Source organism: Muscardinus avellanarius (assembly GCF_963383645.1).
Source record: "Muscardinus avellanarius genome assembly, chromosome: 1".
Taxonomy (NCBI): Eukaryota; Metazoa; Chordata; class Mammalia; order Rodentia; family Gliridae; genus Muscardinus; species Muscardinus avellanarius.
Window position 1 is genome coordinate 176,419,076 of NC_137786.1, and position 19,961 is coordinate 176,439,036.

Sequence of the window (19,961 nt, forward strand, 5' to 3'; positions counted from 1 at the left end):
TTGCAATCCCAGTACATGGGAGGTTGAGGTGGGAGGATCGCATGTTCACAGCCAGCCTCAGCAACTTAGCAAGGCCCTCCACAAAGAGGAGACCCTGTTTCAAAATAAACAGTAAAATAGGCCTGGGGGTGTAGTTCAGAAGTAGAATGTCCCTGGGTTCAATCCCCAGTAACTCAAATACACAAACATAATACATACATACATACATACATACATACATACATACATACAAGGAATCCACTGAAAATAGAAGAAAATCAAATCATTCATTTCAATCAGGTCACAATAAATACTTTTTGAAACTAATGAATGTTGCTTTATGAAGTCTGTAATTAATTTCTTTCATTTGAACTTAGAATGTGAACTTAGAAAAATAAATTAATATTAAAATCTGTCTATGATACCAAGAGAAAATTTCCCAAGTTATTTGGAGTAGATATTGAGCAGGCTAATTACTTATTGCCATTTCCTGCTTCTACCTTTGTACTCTAGTAATTCATTCTTTTGAAAGGGGGTGGGTAGTAAATTAAAATGTCATTACCTAAGATGCCTGAAAATTCTTCTCTAATGGGAAGAATCGCAAAGCCTATACAAAGGAGTGTGCTTTTGACTATGTGCATCAGGAATATCTATTATATATATTTTTTTCTTCTAGTCTATTCTTTCTCTCATCCTGTGTTACTGAGCCATAATTAATGGGAAGAGTTGCAAAGCTTATACAAAGGAGTGTGCTTTTGACTACGTGCATCAGGAATATCTGTTATATATCTTTTTTTTTTCCTTCTAGTCTATTCTTTCTCTCATCCTGTGTTACTGAGCCATAATTGGACTTAATTAATAGGAAAACATTTGCTTTAGACTTTACTGTTGAGAAATGTTTTAATCAATATTATACATTTCTGGATTTCGGGGCTCATTTTCTTCCAAATTTCAAGGTTAGGTTAAGTCCAATTCTTAGCATAATTATAAAGACAGTCATTTGGGTCCTTTCTGCCCATGAACTCCCTGAGGAAGCACTGTTAAGGTCTCTCTTTCCACAGCCATCATGCCTCAGTCAGTCTCTTAAAGAGCCAGAACAGCTGTAAAGCTTTCCCTCATTAGAGAGCTGAGCTTTTAAACAACTGATAAGAGTCTGAGGAGCCATTGGGAGCGATGGGGAATACTTACAGATTGTGTGTAAGAGAAATCGAAACACCAGGTGCTCCAGAGGCTCTGGATGTGTCACTGTGGAGGAGGCAGATGAAGCCATGATTGTGAGGCCACACAAGATGAGTGAAAGTTTGGAACCAAAGAAGGATGTCTCAAGAGAAGATTTTCCAAGACCAGGTGCCCACTTGACTCTGGAAAAGAATTTGTTGGTAGCATTAAGACACCAATGAACATTACCTAAGAGAATATTTTAAATGGAATAGGAAAATTGAAGTGACTGAAATCATGACTGACCAAGGCAGTGGCAAGCTTTGACAACCATGTCTCTGGATGAGATTGTCATTTAGGAATTTGCTATCAGTGGCCACGACTGTGTAATGAGGAAAGCATTGTCAAAGCAAGAGAAGTCTAGTGCTCTGTCTAGCTAAAGAGTAGGTTGAAGTGGTCTGGAAGCTTGGTGTAGTTATGAAGTGGTTTTGTTGGCAATTACAGCTTTGGTTTTGAGGAAACTTCAGTGCTTTTCAGCCATCATGGTGGTGGATATGATGATGGCAGTGGAGATGTTTACAATGGACCTGGGAATGATTGGAAGCTATTTTGGAGGTGGTGGAAGCTATAGTGGACCCACAGAAAGAAGAAATCTTAGAGGCAGAAGCTCTGGCCCTTCTGGTCAGAAGGCTAGTACTTTGCCAAACCACAAAACCAAGGTGGCTATGACAGTTCCAACAAAAACAGTACCCATGACAGTGGCAGAAGGTCTTAATTACCACCAGGAAACAAAGCTTAGCAAGAGAGAAGAGCCAGAGAAGTGACAAGGAAATTATAGATTATAACAGACTGGTGAACTCAGCCAGGCACAGGGGTGGCAGGGCCTAGCTGCTACAAAGAAGACATGTGTTAGATAATACTCGTTATAGGAAAAAAAAAAAAAAACCCTCCAGGATTGTATTTGTGATTAATTGTATAATAAGTGTTTTTTCTTTTTCTTTTTTTTGCGGTACTGGGGATGGAACCCAGGGGTATTCTACCTTCGAGTTACACCCCCAGCCCTATTTTTTTATTCTTTATTTTATTTTATTTTTTTCTTGCCAGAACTGTTTTTATTCAATATCATGCTATATCCTAGCTATCATATTAAGGCAGCAATGCTATAAAGAAAGAAATGAAATGGTTATTATTCATAGAAAGAGTGATCAACTAAACAGTGATGAGAACTAATTAAAAAGAGTGATTTCATAGAATTCAACATCTTTATCCAAAATGTTGTCTATTTCTATAAATTAGTAAGAAAAAAGTTAAAAGTGGGGTTAAAGCATAATACCATTTATTTTACAAAGATAATTTCCCCTAAATTATTTTATAGATTCCACACAGTTTTTATTCTTTATTTTGAAACAGGGTCTCACTGAGTTGCAAAGGGCCTCTCTAAGTAGTAACTGAGGCTGTCGGTGAACTTCTATCCTACTGTCCCAGCCTCCCAAAAGCTGGGACTACAAGTGTGTGCCACCATGCCTAGCTAACAAGTATTTGTCATTTCTGTTCTGTGGAATGTATAAAACTTTCCAACAAAGGATATTAATGTACTTTTAAAAAATTGCACCTATGCTAAATATAATAGCCTGATAATGATGTTGAATAAATGTGTACTTAAAATATAACGAGATTTAGTTGGTAAGATTATTCTCTTTAGGAAATAGTTTGCTGATGTCATGGAAACCTTAGGTGTAGGAAAATCAATTATGTTAATACTGTTAAGTTGCATCTCTTATTTAGAACATGTCTTTTTCTTTTTTCTTTTTTTTATTTTTTGTGGGTCTGGGGATGGAATCCAGAGGCATTCAACTGCCAATTTACACCCCCTGCCCAATTTTTTTTCTTTATTTTGAAACAGGGTCTCACTGAGTTGTGGAGGACCTGACCAAGTAGCTGTACCATGATCCTCCAGTCTCAGCCTCCTGAATGCTGGGATTACAAGCATGAGTCACCACGCCCATCTATATCTTTTTCTTTAGGTAAGAAAATATTAAGTTTTAGTTATAAGTTATTTTTAGGAAAACAGTATAGAATTGTTATTACTAACAACAGATATAGAAAATAGACATACATGCTGGGAGTGGTGGCGCATGCTTGTGATCCCCGCGCTTGGGAGGCGGAGACAGGAGGATCCCGAAGGTTCGAAGCCAGCCTCGCTAGCTTAAGAGACCTTGTTTCCAAATAAAAATATAAAATAGGTCTGGGAGTGTAGCCTGGAGGTAGAAGGGTTTCCAGGAACCCCAGTACCACCAAAAAGAAAAAGAAAAAAGAAAAATAAAATAGACATACTTAAAAATAATGCAATTAATGATGGTCGTATAACATTGTAAATATACCCTTAAAATCGTTAAATGATTAATTTTATTATATATTTGTTTTATCATAATAAAAATTTAGTATTACTTATAGTAGTTTTTGAATATTTCAAATTTTTTTTCTGTTTTTGTTTGTTTTTGTTTTTGGCTTTTGTTTTTGCTTTTGTTTTGCCGTACTGAGGTTTGAACCCAGGGACATTCTACCTCCAAGCTACACCCCCAGCTCTATTTATATATACATATATATATAAATATATGTGTGTGTATATATAAATTTATATATATACATATATACACATATATATGTATATATATACATATATACACATATATACATATACACACACATATATATACATATATATAATATATACCTATATAAATTTATATATACATTATTTTATTTTATTTTATTTTATTTATTTATTTTTTTGCGTTTCTGGGGTAGAACCCAGGGGCATTCGACCTCCGAGCTACACCCCAGCCCTATTTTTTATTCTTTATTTTGAAACAGGGTCTCACTGAGTTGCAAAGGGCCTCACTAAGTAGCTGAGGCTGTCCGCGAACCACGATCATCCAGGTCTCAGCCTCCCAAATGCTGGAATTATAAGCGTGTGCCACCACGCCCAGCATATATTTTTATATATTTGAAAACAAGGTCTCATTAAGTTGCAGAGGTCCTTATTAACTGAAGCTGACTATGCTTCTCCTGTCTCTAACAATATTTGTGTTGAATGAATCTACTATTTCTTTTTCTTATCTACTTTCTGAAGATTTCTTTCTTCAGCATAAATGTATGGAGTGAATAGGCTTGACTGATGAGATGATTACTTCGAAAGAAATGTTACCAGCACATTCTGATCGTGAATATTGCCAGCAGATCAACTAATTTTCATTTGAAAAATTCACAGTAAAGAGACTGTTATAGCCCTATAATGAAATTCTACAGCCCTTTGGGAAGAAGACTTCTTTCAGATAGGCAGATAGAAGTATGATTAATCTGGGATCATTTCTAGGTTAACCATAAAATATTTGTTAATAAAAAATTATTTTGAAGCCAGGTATGGTGGCATATGCTTGTAATCCCAGTACTTGGGAGGCTGAGACAGGAAGATCCAAGTTCGGGGCCAGCCTCGGCTACTTAGTGAGGCCCTCTGCAACTTAGTGACACCCTATTTCAAAGTAAATAATAAAAAATAGGGCTGGGGATGTACCTCAGAGATAGAATGCCTCTTGGTCAATACACACACACACACACACACACACACACACACACACACACACATTAATTTGAACTGTAAATGGGATGTATAGTTTTAAAGTTAAATTTTCATTTTAGAAGATAAAAAATCATTTCTAAAAATTGATTTTTCTTCAGTCTTCATTTCTATCTTCTCCACCAGAACCAAACTAAAAACATGATGACTAATTTTTAAACTCATCCTAGAAAAATTTTCTCTTGTTGAGTTAGTGTCTTTTCTTTTTCCTAACAGTTTCATATTTAGTTTTATTTCCTCATTGCTTTGGCTGTCAGAAAGTTTAGGATAAATTGAATCATGATGGTGTTCCAACATAGCCTGTAATTCTTAAAAAATAGTTTTTGCTATTCCCTTCTTATACTTACTAATGTGGTTTGTATTCTCCATTAATGCTTAGTTTTTATGTGGTTTTTTTTTTTCTAACTTTAAATCACCTTAAATTCTTCTTGGAAATAGGATATAACCAAAGAAATATAATCAACTCAGCCATCTTTTCCTTTAAAAGGTATAAATATATATGTATATATATTCTTTTAAAATATATAGAGAGAATATATATTATACATACTATAATATATAATATATAAGACTATTTTTAAATATATGTATTTAAGACTTTATATATATTTTAAGAATTTGATTAATGATGGTTGTACAACAATGTAACTATACACTTAAAATGGTTAAAGTGCTTAATTTTATTTTATATATATTTTACAATAAAAATCATATATATGCAGTAATATATATGTATTGCACATATGTATTGCACGTGCACACACACATGTAAATATGTGCACAGGAATACCAATGTAGCCATTCCACATACAATTGTATCTTAAGTAAGTGATGTCTGGTACTTGATTAGCCTTTAGGGGTTAGAGTTGGTACTGTCATTTTGTTATTTTCTTTTGGAACATGGACTCTTAGAGCTAGAAAGAGTCACATCATCTTTTCTAACCCTCACACATCATCTTATCCAATCCTTTTGTATTTTGGATGGGAAAACTAAAGCCCAGAGAGAGAACATGGCGTGCCGGATTTTAGACTGCTACAAATTATAGAAAGCGGATCTAGAATTAAGGCTTCTTGGCTTTAAGTTTACTGCCCTTCCCACTCTACTTCATTGTTCCTCAAACCTTCTTAATGGGTCCCAGAGCTGCCTCTGCTCATTTTCCCCAATAAGCTTAAAAATCTTTTAAGGCATGGTAACATCTTGTTTGTTATATTTCCAGAACTTAATATGGTCTCTGACCCAGAATAGAGACTATAGAGACTCAGTATATACTTGTGGAATGTTTGAAGGAGATAGACCTTGTGCCTGTATGTAGATTAAACTGAGAGAATCAGAATTGTCCAACTTGTAGCATAAAGCCTCTAGGAAGAAGACCTCTTTTTTGTTATTATTCTTGTTTGATTTGGATTTGGGGTGTGTGTGTGTGTGTGTGTGTGTGTGTGTGTGTGTGTGTGTGTGTGTGTTCGGAGAGGTACAGGATTGAACTCAGCCCTTTATTATTTTTTGTTTTGAAACAGTCTCACTAGGTTGCTGAGAGTCTTACTACATTGCTAAGGCTGTCTTCAAATCTGATCCTCTTGTTTCAGACTCCCAAGTACTGGGATTACACTTCTGACTTGGTGGCTATTTTTTAGATATAATTCCATGGAATTAATATGAGGGAGAGGGGTCTAGTGACTGTACTGATAAAACTTTTATATGGTAGTTACTTATAACCTTCTAATGCATTAGCAGCAGCTTTTGATGGTACCTTTTATATATTCTATTTTAAAAAATCCATCCTACTAAGAAGCACTTAGCTGTAACTACATCTTCTTTTAGTACTAGGGTTGAATCCGGGGCATTTGCCTTTGAGATACGCCTCCAACCCTTTTTATTTTTTGTTTGGAAACAGGGTCTCACTAAGTTGCTGAGGCTGGTCTTGAACCTACAATTCTCCTGTCTCTACCTCCCAAGTACTAGAAGAATTACAGGTGTATAAGAGGACTCTTTTTCTTTTGGTAGGATTTGTTCTTAGAAGATGTTATGTTAATAAGTTAACTCATTTTCTATTGTAACTGCCCAAGGAAATTGCCTTTCTTGGTGAGAGGCTTAGAATGCATAAAAGAAATTGTCATCTTTTTCCTAAATTCATATATGGACTAGTTTTTGCTATTTGTTTTTTATTTATATTCTTTTTCTAGGAAGCTCACCTCCAAGGTGCAGAGGAGTCAGAGCTGCAGTGACACAGCTCAGGACAGAGTGAAGAGCAGACTCAGAACAGCTCCAGCCAGCAAAGCCAAGGTAACACTTCAGCCACAGGCCATCAGGGCCTCGAGTCGCTCTCTGAAATGTCTTTTGCACCTAGAGAAACCATTTCAAATGAAAAGAAGCAGGATGGGTCCCAGACATATATTAGTTATATTGGAGAATTCTCCACATGAATGTGAAGAATTAAGTAATAGCCAGATGGGTGATATTAGGACCAGAAGAGAAACCTTTTTCAATGTACTAGATGTTTCTTTCCATTTAGATTTTTTTTTTCCCCAGTACTGGGGATGGAACTCAGGGGCATTGTATCTCTGAGCTACACCCCAGCCCTATTTTTTAGTGTTTTTTTTTTGTTTTGTTTTTGGAACAGGATCTCACTGAGTTGTGAAGGGCCTCACTAAGGAGCTGAGGCTGAAACCAGGTGTGGTGGCACACGCTTATAATCCCAGCACTTGGGAGGCTGAGACAGGGGGATCGCACAGGTTCGAAGCCAGCCTCAGTTACTTAGTGAGGCTCTCAGCAACTTAGTGAGATCCTGTTTCCAAATTAAAAAAAAAAAAAAAAAGGTCTGGGAGTATAGCCCGGAGGTAGAAAGCCTCTGGGTTTCATCCCCAGTACCACAAAAAAAAAAAAAAAAAAAAAAAAAAAGCTGAACCACCATCCTCCTGTCTCTGCCTCCTGAATGCTGGCCGAATGCTGGGATTACAACCGTGTGCCACCACACCCGGCTTCATTATTTAAATTTTTAATGTCATTAATTGTTCCAAGTGTGTAGGAGTTGTTGCAAAGTGGTGTGCATTTTAGGTTAGGGACTTTCTCATTTATTAGGCTCATATCACCCTTCTTTCCTTTTCCTATCCTTTTCTTCCCTATCCCTCCATCATCCTGAAGGAATTATGTAGAAAAAAATACTAGCATATCCGTATATATAATCTTTTTCTTTCTTTCTTTCTTTTTTTTTTTTGGTGGTACAGGGGTTCCTGGAAACCCTTCTACCTCCAGGCTACCCTCCCAGACCTATTTTTTATATTTTTATTTGGAAACAGGGTCTCTTAAGCCAGCAAGGCTGGCTTCAAACCTGTGGGATCCTCCTGTCTCCGCCTCCCAAGCGCGGGGAATGACAAGCTTCCACCACCACACCCAATCTTTTTTTTTTTAATGTGGTACTTGGGATTGAACCCAGGGGCAATCTCTGATCCACACCCCCAACCCCAATTTATTTTGAAACAGTGTCTAAGTTGCTGGGGCCAATGTATATATAATCTTGGTAATATCTTTCAGGTCACAACTCTGCCTCCAGCTTCCAACCCCATCATTGGTGTCCTCTTGTCCACCCAAAACAACCGCTGCCTCTCAGCCCCTGACTTAACCATTGAAAAACGTCTTCCCTTCAGCTCCCTCTCATCCTTGTCTTCCCTGCATAAGCCAGAGCGCTCTATCAGCCCTGAGAGCAATGATAGTATCTCTGAAGAACTGAACCATTTCAAGCCCATCGTCTGCTCGCCATGTACTCCTCCTAAGAGACTCCCTGATGGCCGTGTGCTTAGTCCCCTCATCATCAAGTCGACACCTCGCAACCTGAACAGAAGCCTGCAGAAGCAGACTTCTTATGAGGCCAGTCCACGGGTCCTCAAAAAGTGGGAGCAGATCTTTCAGGAGCGGCAGATCAAAAAGACCCTTTCAAAAGCTACTCTCACCTCTCTGGCCTCTGAAATGGGGGAAGACTTAATAAGTTCTGAAATTATCCATTCCAACAAGGAGAAGCCATTTCTGGCTTTAAATTCAAGACTCTCTAGTGGTCAGGCGCTCTCTGAGTGTACTGGCCCCACCCTAGCTGACCCTGAGTATTTCCCCTCTGTTAGCCAAACAAAAGCAGAACCAGACTGTGATGATAAAAGTAGCACTGAGATCCTGCTGGAAACTCGCTGCTCCTCAGAACTCAAAGTGGGAGCCAGTGGGACTTCTGTAGAGGGGGAGCAGTTTGAAGGTTCAGGTTCAACCCCAGATGCCAAGTTAGACAAAACCTGTATTAGCACAGCCATGAAATTTTCAGCAGTTAATTCAGTGCTACCCAAAAACAATGTTTTGGGTGGAGTCCTCAAAACAAAGAAACAGCTAAAGACATTCAATCACTTTGATCTGGCCAATGGCGTTCTGGTAGACAGCCTGGGTGAGGAGCCATTCCCTTCCTTGCGGCGGGGCCGGAAAAGACGCTGTAAGACCAAGCACTTGGAACAAAACTGCTCCCTTAAGAAGCTTCGACAGACCAGCAGTGAGATCAGTCTGGCCCCTACAGACCCGGTATTGCAAGAGATGGAGCAGAAATTGCAGCAGGAGGAAAAGGACCGACAGCTGGCTGTGCAGCTGCAGCGCATGTTTGATAATGAGAGGCGGACTGCGAGTCGGCGAAAAGGAAGCGTGGATCAGTATCTCTTGAGGTCCAGCAGCATCGCTGGGGCCAAGTAGTGCTTAATGAACAGTGTTACCTAGTTTTACAAGGTCTTTGGCCTTGATCATTTATCCAGAAGAACTGAGTGTTCTCATTGGGGTTTCTTTTAATGGCACTGTCTAGTGTGGTTCTGAGAAGTTCCAGGATCTTGGTAGTCAGAATCCAAGGGAACTGCATCTCTGTTACTCTGTGACCCAGGCCAGAAGCACCCCCACCCCCACCCTGCCTGAGTGATCGCCTCTGAGGGGCTTCTGGGCCAAATCTGGCAGCACCTATTTTGAATGAGATTTGGAGTAGCCTCACTCAGGAGCATAATGGCCAGGATTAGAAGTGGTAGAGGAAAGAGGGGATACCTTCTCAAATGATAGAACGCCTGACTTCTTTCAACAGGGTCCCATTTTAAATCAGCCTTGCAGATAAAAATTAATCTTTTTCAAAGAAGTGGAACGGTGTAGTATTTTGGGAGATCCAAATTAACATCTAATTATGTCCCTCTTGCCACAAGTAACTATACCCACCTAAATCAGTCAAGCATATGCTTCTACAAAAGTTAATTTATATTTCCTGTTTAAAAAATAACATTGATTAACGCCATATGGTTTTACTACGAGACATAACATGAAAGTGGTATTAGCTTGTTTTTATATGATGACACTGCAGTGCTGATCATGTTCTCGCAACAACTAAGTGACACTCCCCAGACTGACCCCTGGGTCTCCTGACAACAAATCCCATGGATTTTCCATATAAATAAATTGTCCAAATGGACTGTAACCCAACAGTATGCCAGGGATACCTAGGGAAAGCTGGCTGGGTATTGAACACCTATTGTGTAGAATTGACAGGATGTGCAAACATATACTATGCAGTTATCCTTCCCCAACTCCCATTTTACAGTCTTCTCTTTTCCTAGGGGTCCCACCTATAAGAAAAATTACAGTGGGTGTCATTATTACTTTCCACATGGTGAATGGTTATCTGCATTGTTGTTCTAAAATCCTTAAAAAATAGCCCAAAGTCAGGCAAAGAACAATGCTGAAACTCCATACTATGGAAACAAGGTATCTAGCTGGATGCAGCTGGTAAATTCAGTCCCATGGACCTTTGGGGTTTATTTCCTTAGCAGCTGACACCATGTGTCTTTTGCATCACTGGTGGTGCTTGGTGCTTCTGCCCATCTGGGCTCATTGAAAATAAGGATGAAGGTAAAATTTTAGGGAATCTCAGATGGGCTGGCATTCCCTGTGTATGTATGAACTGTTACTATAATCACATGATTGGCATGTTAAACCTTCCAGAGCTTATAAATTCCAATGTATGATGTCCTCCTTGGGTAGCCCCAGCAGGATACTCTGTCTGTTTTTCATGATGTTGCCTTTGGTGAAAACATTTCTGAAACTATCTTCAAAATCTAGAAACATCTAGAGACATAGACTCACTCATAAAATGTTAGAATTGGAAGGGACCTTAATGGGCATCTGTTCTAACCTCTCCTTTTACTAAGGGAGTAACTATGGCACCTTCTTCTCAGGGCAGATCTTCAGTCTTTTGGAGTTATTGGAGAGAATTTTAAGTTTGGAACTAGCCAGAAGCTAGTTGAAACTTCTGGGTAAGAAGGTAGGTCAGGAAGAGGGTTCGGAATTATAAACGAGGTACTGCTATAACGCAGTCAGAGCTGTTTTCTTGTGCAGCTCACAGAACCCAAAGAGGTTTAAAGAGACATCTGAAGCATGTGGTCATCACTGAGACATGTGCAATCTCTTCAGTGACTACTTTGGCATACATCTCTCCTGAATGTATGTATTCTGTGTTCTGTGTGTGTGCATGCACATGTGCAGATGTGTATATAACAAACATCAGTCTCATTACTGTATATTCACACCACTTCAGTTCTGGGTCCTGTGTAACTTATGGCCTCCAAGGACTGCTGGAGGGTATGTCAGTGCCCCAAATGGAAGAGTGGCACGTGTCTGCAGAGGGCAGGGAGGGTGACCTTACTAGATGCCCATAGGGAAAGCATTAGTTACTGCTGTTTCATGTATTCCTTTTTGGTCTTAGTAAATATTGGAAGGCTAAGTCTTGTTGGTAGTATCAAAGACAATTATTTTTCCATTTGCCACCTTTTTCTATAGCATCAATAATTTTAAAAATGCTTTTCAGTCAGAATTGATTTTTTGTAAAAAAAAAAAGATAAATATTTTTAATAGATGAAATATATATTTTAAATATTTCCCCAAATTAATACTTTCATTTTAAGAAGTTGCATAGCAGTAGCAACAAGTGTAGGCTTCAGGTACAGAGTGAAAGCTATTTCTTGTTAAGTGGCCATTGAGACACGAGGTCCTCTGGGTACCTCCTGTAATGCCAAGGATGGAATAGTCAGTTGTTTCTTATACTTTCTGCTGAGTAGTGCCCTTCAAACATAGCGCAGTTTAGATGGAGGTGGGAAGAGACTTCATCTTTCAGCTGCTTGGTTTTGAAGGAGGAAAATAACTACTAAGGGATTTTCTGTATTTTAAGATGCTTTGCATACTTAAAATCTGACCACTTTTTTTTTCCTTCTGAAAAACTTTCATCTCTTGTTGCTTGTGAATGTGCTCACAAATAGAGTTGTTGACATGGATTCCTTGGTGTAGGGAGTGAGAGAAAAAGACAAGAATGAAGAATAGAATGGTGGGGAAGGTTGGTGAGCTAGAATGAAACTGTATTTCATAAAACATATTTTCTTACTAATCATGGAAGTCTAGTTCACCATAGTAGTTTCCCACATCCTACTAAATGTGTTCCTCTGTATATGCATTTTGCTTTGGGGGAAAGTTATGAGAGGTGAGAGGGTGGGATCATTCTGATAGGAAATCCAGGAAATGTGGTACCCCCAGAGAAGGGGTTCTCAGTCCTTTTCCAGGGAGAGGAAAAGATACTTTGGGACCTTGGTTTATGACCCTGTACCTCCTGTTGGAGGTAGAAAGTTTTAAAATAGCTTTTCTCCCAATATTTTTAAACTGAAAATGTACCTATATCCTCTGAATACATACGCAAGTAAGAAAAATCTCCCTACTATATTAAGGTAAATATGGAATCTTGGAAAGTGATATATTTTGATTGGAATAATTGTCATTTTAGTTACCAAGGGTTAAAAACCAGCCAGCCTTGCATTTTTCTTTCAAAACCAATAGTTCCTTAGGGTCTTAGATTTTGTTTAGCCCTCATCAGCCCATAGAGTGGTCTTTGGGCCTGGACTTGAATGTGGCCTGGTATGAATTCTTTTGACTCAGTGAGAAAGCAGGACCTTGGAGGTTTGGGGGGTGGGGGGCGGATTCTTATAAAAAGGATGCTGAATTTCAGATTTTCTGAAGAAGATCCAGAAATGCATCTTTACATGGTTGTTATGCACTGTAGCTTTCTGACAGATATACAGAGGTCACCAGTTGAGAGATTATTCAAACTGGATGAAGGAAAAGTGCCAAGACTAGAATGTATAGATTGTTCTATGTATTTTCAGCATTTTTTCTTCCTAGAGAAAAAAATATATACTCTTTGCTTTATGAGTAAATGCTTCCTTAGTGTCTTGGTGGCAACTTTTAATCATGTGAGAGGTAGCCCAAACTCTGAGCAGGCTCCCTCCCTACCTTTTCTGGTATCTTGAGAAGTCTTGAGTTGGATAAAAGCAAAATATAGAAAGCTTATCTTCCTTTTCTCTCATTTAATATGAGATAGAACAGAGTCTTCAAAAATATCAAGCTGTTGGCTCAAGAGTAGCCTTTGGCCCTGGTTCCAGAGTAACAGGCAGCAGCCAGATTCTCCCTGATTGGCATTACCTACTCTCCAAGCTGCGCCACCAGTGGGAGCAGGGCTGTCCCTCAGCCACATTTGCAAAAACGATGTCACCAACTCTGAGCCTCCAGCAGAGCACTTAGAGTCCTAATGAGAGAATCGATACTATGCAAGGGGAAAATGGTTATCTTAAATATCAGCTAATGGGTTTTTTTTCTTTTTGCGCCTGACGTGCTGTTTACACTTAACTCTGTACAAATGTAATGTCCTAAGAGCCTTTTTCCCTCCTGCCTAGAAATAGAAAGTGGGTTGTCTATTGGTTATTCAACCTGCTGCAGCTCCCTGGTGGTCTAGTGTTTATGATTTCTTCTACCTGCTGTCTACATAGAATGGGAGAAGAGGCCTGGATCCTTGTGGACTGCTGTTGCTGGCTGCCCTTTCTCCAACTCATCGTAAAGAGCATTTTTACAAAGACAAAGGACTTGGAACAGGGCATGCCCTGTCAGGGATGCTTCTGCCACAATGGGGTGGCATGGAATCTAGTGGGATGATGTGTTGTTTAAACAGTACCAAAGTGCATTCTTCAATGTATGTTTGCCTGCTTGAGGCAAGGCCCAAGTTGAGAATACAGTAAAGCAAACTCATGAAAGTGAATGTCCTGTTTCTAATCAAAGTCTTGTGTCAGGAGGGCAATCTCAGAGAAACAGGGGCTAAGCTTAGATCATCTGCTGTTTGCTTTTGAATGCTGTCTTTGCAATGGGAAGTGCTCCATGGTAGAACATCATGCTTTGGCTGCCTTGTGTTGCCAGCCTTCCTGCGGGTAGCCATGTCACTGGGTACTGTCACAGCAGCTTCCTTCCTGGGGATTCTCTGTTGACATCATTTGGTTACATATGAGAAAAAAGGGGCCAGTACTCTACTCAGTCTCTAAGATGAGGAAGCAAATCAGGAATTCAGAATCTCATCAAAAACATAGCAAGCCACCAGGCATGGTGGCATATGCCTATAATCCCAGTACTTGGGAGGCTGAGACAGAAGGATCACAGGTTGAGACCAGCCTCATCAATATAGTGAGATTGTTTCAAAACAAAAAATTTGAAAAAGGGCTGGGGGTAAATCTCAAAGGTAGAATGCCTCTGGGTTCAATTCCCAGTACCACAAAATAAAAATAAAAACCAAGTCTAGAAGAGACAACCTTTTTATTCAGATGGTATCCTTAATTGAAGTTATGTCTGGCTCACACATGTGACCTTTTTAGGATGTTCTCATACCAGTGAAGGGCTGGCCTGGGCGGGCAGAAAGCAAATAAACTCTTAGCCAAAAAGCATTGCCGGGACCACTGAAGGACTTAAGCAGACAGCATAACCCCAGTGTCTAGAAGCTCCCCATCACTAGATGTACACACAGGAGCTCAACTGTTACAGACTGCAAAAAGCTGCCTGCCTGTTGGGACAGGGACGTATGCACCAAGGGGCATTTCCAGCCTGAGCGCCTGTGTTTTGATGGCATTTGTGGCTGAAGGGAGTGGTCTAGCAAGATGTGACAGTGTGACTGTTGGGGTAGATTCTTCTAACAGAGTAAGAATGGTTTTGGGACCCAGGATATCCAAGCTGGTGAGATCCATATTGTTGGACATACCATCATACTGTGGGTATGACCACAGCTAAATGTAAACATTTAAATAGCCGCTTGTAGGAGACTGTGCAGTATAGTATAGTATGCAAATATTTGGTTGCAGTTTAGGTTGAGGGGTTTATGCCTTACTGAGGATCGTTAATCCTTGGTCCATTGCTTCCTGTACCCTGAGAACCACAGGCCTACTACCTAGGTCTGAATTGTAGGCATCCCTGGGAGGAAGGGTTGCCCAGAGGACTAGGTCACACCCAACCATTTTTCCTAAGGGTGCATCCTGGAATCCAGCCAGGTGGCCTCTCCAGGTCTTCCCCTGTAGGGGGTGCTGCCTACTGGGCACCCACCAAGAATGGGGCACCACACAGGCTGCCTTGGCCAGAGCTACTTTACTGTGAGCCCAGCAGCTGCAAAGCCACAGGAGCCACAGCCAAATGTGTGGGCATCCTCCTGGGAAAGTCCATGTAAACCCTCCCCTCTGCTGCTCCCACACTCAATCTTCTCCCTCACAATGGAAAAAGCTGCCCAACAGAGAAAGCACAATTCTGGGGCTGTAGGACCTTGGTTTTGCCCACTTTGCATTGGCTGTGGGCAGATATTTCGCATCTGAACCTTAAGTTCTGTGATGCGCCTCTTCATTCTCCTATGTTCTGCCCTAGCCTGTGTCATGGCTGCTGTACGGGTGTGACTCATGGAAGTTGTCCCCTAAGATCCCTGGGATGCATGTATTAGCAAGGATTTTTCCAAGAAAGAATGCCTGGAATCCACTGCATTGCTCTGTGCACTCGCTCTTTATTGCTGTCGGGCCAGGCACCAGGTCCTGCCTGGCCCGCGGAGGAGAGGTCCCGACTAGCTCCCCACTGTGACCAGCAAGCGGGTCTGCCAAGCCCCCAGGCCCCGCCCAACCCAGCCGGCCCAAGGCCGCGAGGGGCGCGGAGCCCTTGGGAAAGGTGGGGCGCAGGCTGGGCAGCGCGCTCGTGCTCAGCCCTAGCCCTTTAGGTCACTGGACGTGGCGGAGTCCTGGCAGAACTCATCCATGATCTCGAGGAAGCGGCCGAACTTGGGCTGGCTTTCTCTGAGCGCGGGGCGGGCCGGGGACCGCGGGCCGGCCCCGAACACCGTCCGCAGGGAGCTGCGCACCAGCTGGCGGTAGCGAGCCCGGAACTCCTTCAGCAGCCGCTTGGCCTCCAGGTACTGCTTCTGGTTCACCAGCCGCTGCTCCGCGCGCCGCCGCAGCACTGCGCCTGCAGGGACGGGAGGGAGCGCGGGGGAGGTGGGAGTCAGCGGGGGGCGCAGCCTGGTGGTCTCGAGCCTCCGCAACTCCCTGCCTCAGCCGGGTCTCTAGGTAGAAGGGCAGATGCCCTCCAGGGCCTCCTGCTCCGACACCAGCCCTTCCTTGCCTCACACCGGCAGAGGTCTAAACTGCTGGCTCTGGGCGCTGGCAGCTGAAGACAGCCATACCTAGCGGAGCCTCGGTAATGTTCCGGGGGTCCCGCATGCGAATGAGGATGTCATCCAGCAGCTGGGCGCGAGTCTTCCGTGGGGGTGGAATCGGGATCCTCTGGGCCTGGCAGAAGCAAGGGGCAGGTGTTAGCCCAGGTTTGCACACTGGCTTTCCTGGCCCCGCCGCTCACAGCAGCCAGGAGGGAGCGCCCGTGAGCACTGGCACACCAGGGCCTTGGAGGATCCCCAGGGACTCCTCCCTGCCCTTGGGGATCACTGCATACCCGGAGGGCTGGGTGCTCACCCGCTTCTCCTTGGGAATGTAGGGTTTCTGAAGAGAATCCAGCTTGGGCTTGGAGGGCCGGCTGAGGAGCGGGTGCTTCAACATGTGCTGTAGGGCCTGTGCATTTTTCTGGATGCCTAGGGCGAGAAGGTAAGACGGAGACAGGGCACCCCGTACATGCATTCCCCCACCTCTTAGCAGAGCCCAGTTCCTCCATCACCCAGCCGCTGGGCAGCCCTTGGTAAAAGACTTGAGTCCTCAAGAAGAAAACCCTGCTCCCAGATCTGCCAGTGCCTGAAGTTCACTGTTCAATGAACATGTCTCCTGTGCACATGTATCCCAGTGGAAACAGCCCTGGTGTGGAGAAAAGGCTGGGCCCAATGTGACCCCATTAACCTCGGTTACAATGCAGGGCTGAAGACCAGGTGCCTTAACACATCTGCCTGAACTAAGGAGCTCAGAAAGGGAGCCGCTTCCCTGGTCTCAAGCCAAACTGGGAGCATCTGGGATTTGGGGTTTGGGACTTAGCAGGGCTGGGAAGAGCTCAGGAATCTGGGCTGTACAAGCCTTTGTTCATCAGACCTTTTCTGAGGAGCAACTAGAGAGGCTGGGCCAGCTTGGCTGAAATTTCTCACCAAGCTCTGGATTCCCCCAAAACAGTGATACCCCAAGGAAGGGGTTCCTCCATGTAGAGCTGCAAACTAGGACACCCAGAGGAGGCCTTTGACAGAGGTGCAGGCAGAGAAGATGGCCAGCCCTCACATACCCTTTGGTTCAATGAAGGCTGGGTCAGGCTTGGCATTCAGCAGCTCCTCATAGCCGTGGTACTTGTTGGGGCTCACAGAGGCAGACGGGAGCTTCCTCCGAGTCCTCCTCTTCTCTCCCGGTGCTGTGGCTGGTCTCCTTTGGTCTCTCTCCTTCACCTCTAAGTCACTCCTCTGGATGGTGAGGGAAGGCAGCTCACTCACCTGTGCCAGGAAGAAAGCACATCCACTCACTGCCTGCACATTTATAAGCATCAGCTCTGTGCCAGGCCCCATGCTGGACCCTGGTAAGAGCTACACTAAGACTGTCATGGAGGAATCAGGCAGGAAATTGGGTTAGGACCAAGCACCTTGGTAAATGCTTTGAACAGAAGGAAGCATAGTGGTTTGGGGTGATCTCTGAGGAAGCCCCCATCCAGCCCGGAAACTCCCTGGAGGGAATGCTTCCTTAGCCTAAGCTAAGTGTAGGAGAGCGGGAGAGCTGTCTCCCCCCAGGCATGGGTGGGAAGGGGGTGGGGACTGCAAGGATGAGAAAGGATGGCTGGTAGGCAAGGAACAGCATGAGCAAAGGTAAGAAATGCCACAGTGCCTCTCAGAGAACTACACACTGGCACTATCAGAGAGCGATTGGAAGTGAGCACTAGAGTGATAACAGGGCCCAGCGGGGTGTAGTCCAAGTGCCAAGCTGAGGCCACTTCCTTCCCTTCTCGTTCCTTCCATCCTCCTCTCCTCCTCTTTCCCTCCCTCCCTTCCTCCTTCAATAGGATTTGAATTCAGGAGAGTTTGTTTGACCTCTGAGCTATACACTCAGCCCCCCCCCCCCAGTTGAAACAGGGTGTTAACCGTTAACTGGCTGGCTTCAAACCTGTGATCCTCCTGCCTCAGCCTCCCAAGTTATAGTTTTATTTAAATTTAATGTGTGTGTGTGTGTGTGTGTGTGTGTGTGTGTGTGTGTGTTACTGGGGATTGAACCCAGGGGCATTCTACCTCTGACCTGCACTCCCAGTTATATTTATGTATTTACTTATTTATTTTTGTAGTACTGGGGCTTGAACCCAGGGGAATTCTACTTCCAAACTATATCCCCAGCCCTATTTTTTTATTCTACATTTTGAAACAGTGTCTCACTAAGTTGTGGAAGGTCTCACTATGTTGTTGAGGCTGGCTAAGAACCTGAGATGATCCTGTCTCAGCCTCCCAAGTAATGGGATTACAAGAGTATACCACCACACCTGGCTCTGTTTTATTTTTTATTTTGAAATAGGGTCTTACTACATTGCTGAGAATCTCACTAGTTGCTGAGGCTGGCCTCAAACCTGTGGTCCTCCTGTTTCCTGTTTCTGCCTACAAGTTCTAGGGTTATGGTTACCTGGCCCCAAGCTATATTTTCTTTATCCTCACTCTGATATCAAGCCATGGAGGATTTCAGCCAATCTAAATGTGGTGGGGTTTTTTTTGTTTTTGTTTTTGTTTGTTTTTTTGGTGGGTCTGGGGATGGAACCCAGGGGCATTCAACCTCTGAGCTACACTCCCTGCCCTATTTTTTATTCTTTATTTTGAAACAGGGTCTCACTGAGTTGCGGAGGGCCTCACTAAGTAGCTGAGGCTGTCCATGAACTACGATTCTCTGGTCTCAGCCTCCCAAATGGTGCGCACCACCACGCCCGGTTCAAATCTAAGTGATTTTATATAAACATAAAACTGTACTTCATGTGGGAATATGGTTAAGCCTTCTGCTGAAATGGCTGACTCAAGAAAATCTGAATAGATCTATAACATAAGTGAAAAAGTTGAATTAGTAATTTTAGAGCTTCCTACCAAGAAAAGCCAAGGATGAGATGAAGTTCACAGGTGAATCTATAAGCATTTAAAGAAAAAAGTTACAAGATTTTTTTCTTTTTTAAAACATGGTGACTGAATCTATTATATTGTTTTGGCTGCTAGGAAGCTCAGAGTTGCATTTTGGCAAATACCTCTGCTATTGAGAACAGCGGTGTATGATGTGTATGTTTAAGTGACAGAATTACCCTTGGACTTATTATTTCCTTTCCTATCCATAGTTTCTTTTCACCTAACTCTCTTAGTTTCTTAATACTTATTTGATTATACTCCTCCCTGACTGCTCATAAATATACTTTATGCTGTTATGAATTTGTATTTCCTCTGTGGAGTAAAGAAAGAGACACAGAATTAGACATAAATGTGTGGATGCACTTGATGGTGCAGGTGCCCTAAGGTTCTCCCATGCGAATGGGAAAGAGGGAGAGGACCAATGCATGCAGTTGGCGCTGAGACTGAGGGGTGTCCAGGGGCTGCAGCCTGGAGCAAGGTAGGATCCTCTGCCCCACGCAGGAGGGAGAAGTGGGCCGAGCTTTGCAGACTGAGTGGAGTTGGCAAGGGGAAGCCTGGACGATCTAGGCAGAATGTAGGGACGAGTGTACATCTAGAAACTGAACAGGCCAGATTGCAGGCAGAGGGGGCAGGAAGAATGAGCTAGTCAAGTTAAGGGCACCGCAGCTCTCCCAGCCTTACGCAGATTAAGCATCAGTTTCCTGAAATGTATGGGGCGAGAAGTGTTTTAGATTTTGGAATAATTG

The 19,961-nt window shown here is 42.7% G+C and overlaps 2 protein-coding genes across 7 annotated transcripts in view; one reads left to right on the top strand and one right to left on the bottom strand.

Moving 5' to 3' along the window:
• The window catches only part of RNF169 (ring finger protein 169), a gene marked incomplete at its 3' end in the record, with an annotated part of 58,231 nt that extends 48,743 nt beyond the window's left edge, over positions 1-9,488 (top strand). Inside the window, exons 5-6 of the mRNA XM_080709430.1 lie at positions 6,956-7,055; positions 8,304-9,488. Coding sequence (XP_080565556.1) covers positions 6,956-7,055; positions 8,304-9,488 — 1,285 coding nt within the window. The remainder of the gene's footprint in view (positions 1-6,955; positions 7,056-8,303) is intronic.
• Positions 9,489-15,861: 6,373 nt separating this feature from the next.
• Positions 15,862-19,961, bottom strand: part of XRRA1 (X-ray radiation resistance associated 1) — a gene marked incomplete at both ends in the record, with an annotated part of 58,356 nt that continues 54,256 nt past the window's right edge. For all 6 annotated transcript variants that reach the window (XM_080709706.1, XM_080709701.1, XM_080709703.1 and 3 more), the window contains 4 exons: positions 15,862-16,118; positions 16,336-16,441; positions 16,622-16,737; positions 17,367-17,568. In XM_080709706.1, the coding sequence (XP_080565832.1) occupies positions 15,862-16,118; positions 16,336-16,441; positions 16,622-16,737; positions 17,367-17,568 (681 nt within the window). The remainder of the gene's footprint in view (positions 16,119-16,335; positions 16,442-16,621; positions 16,738-17,366; positions 17,569-19,961) is intronic.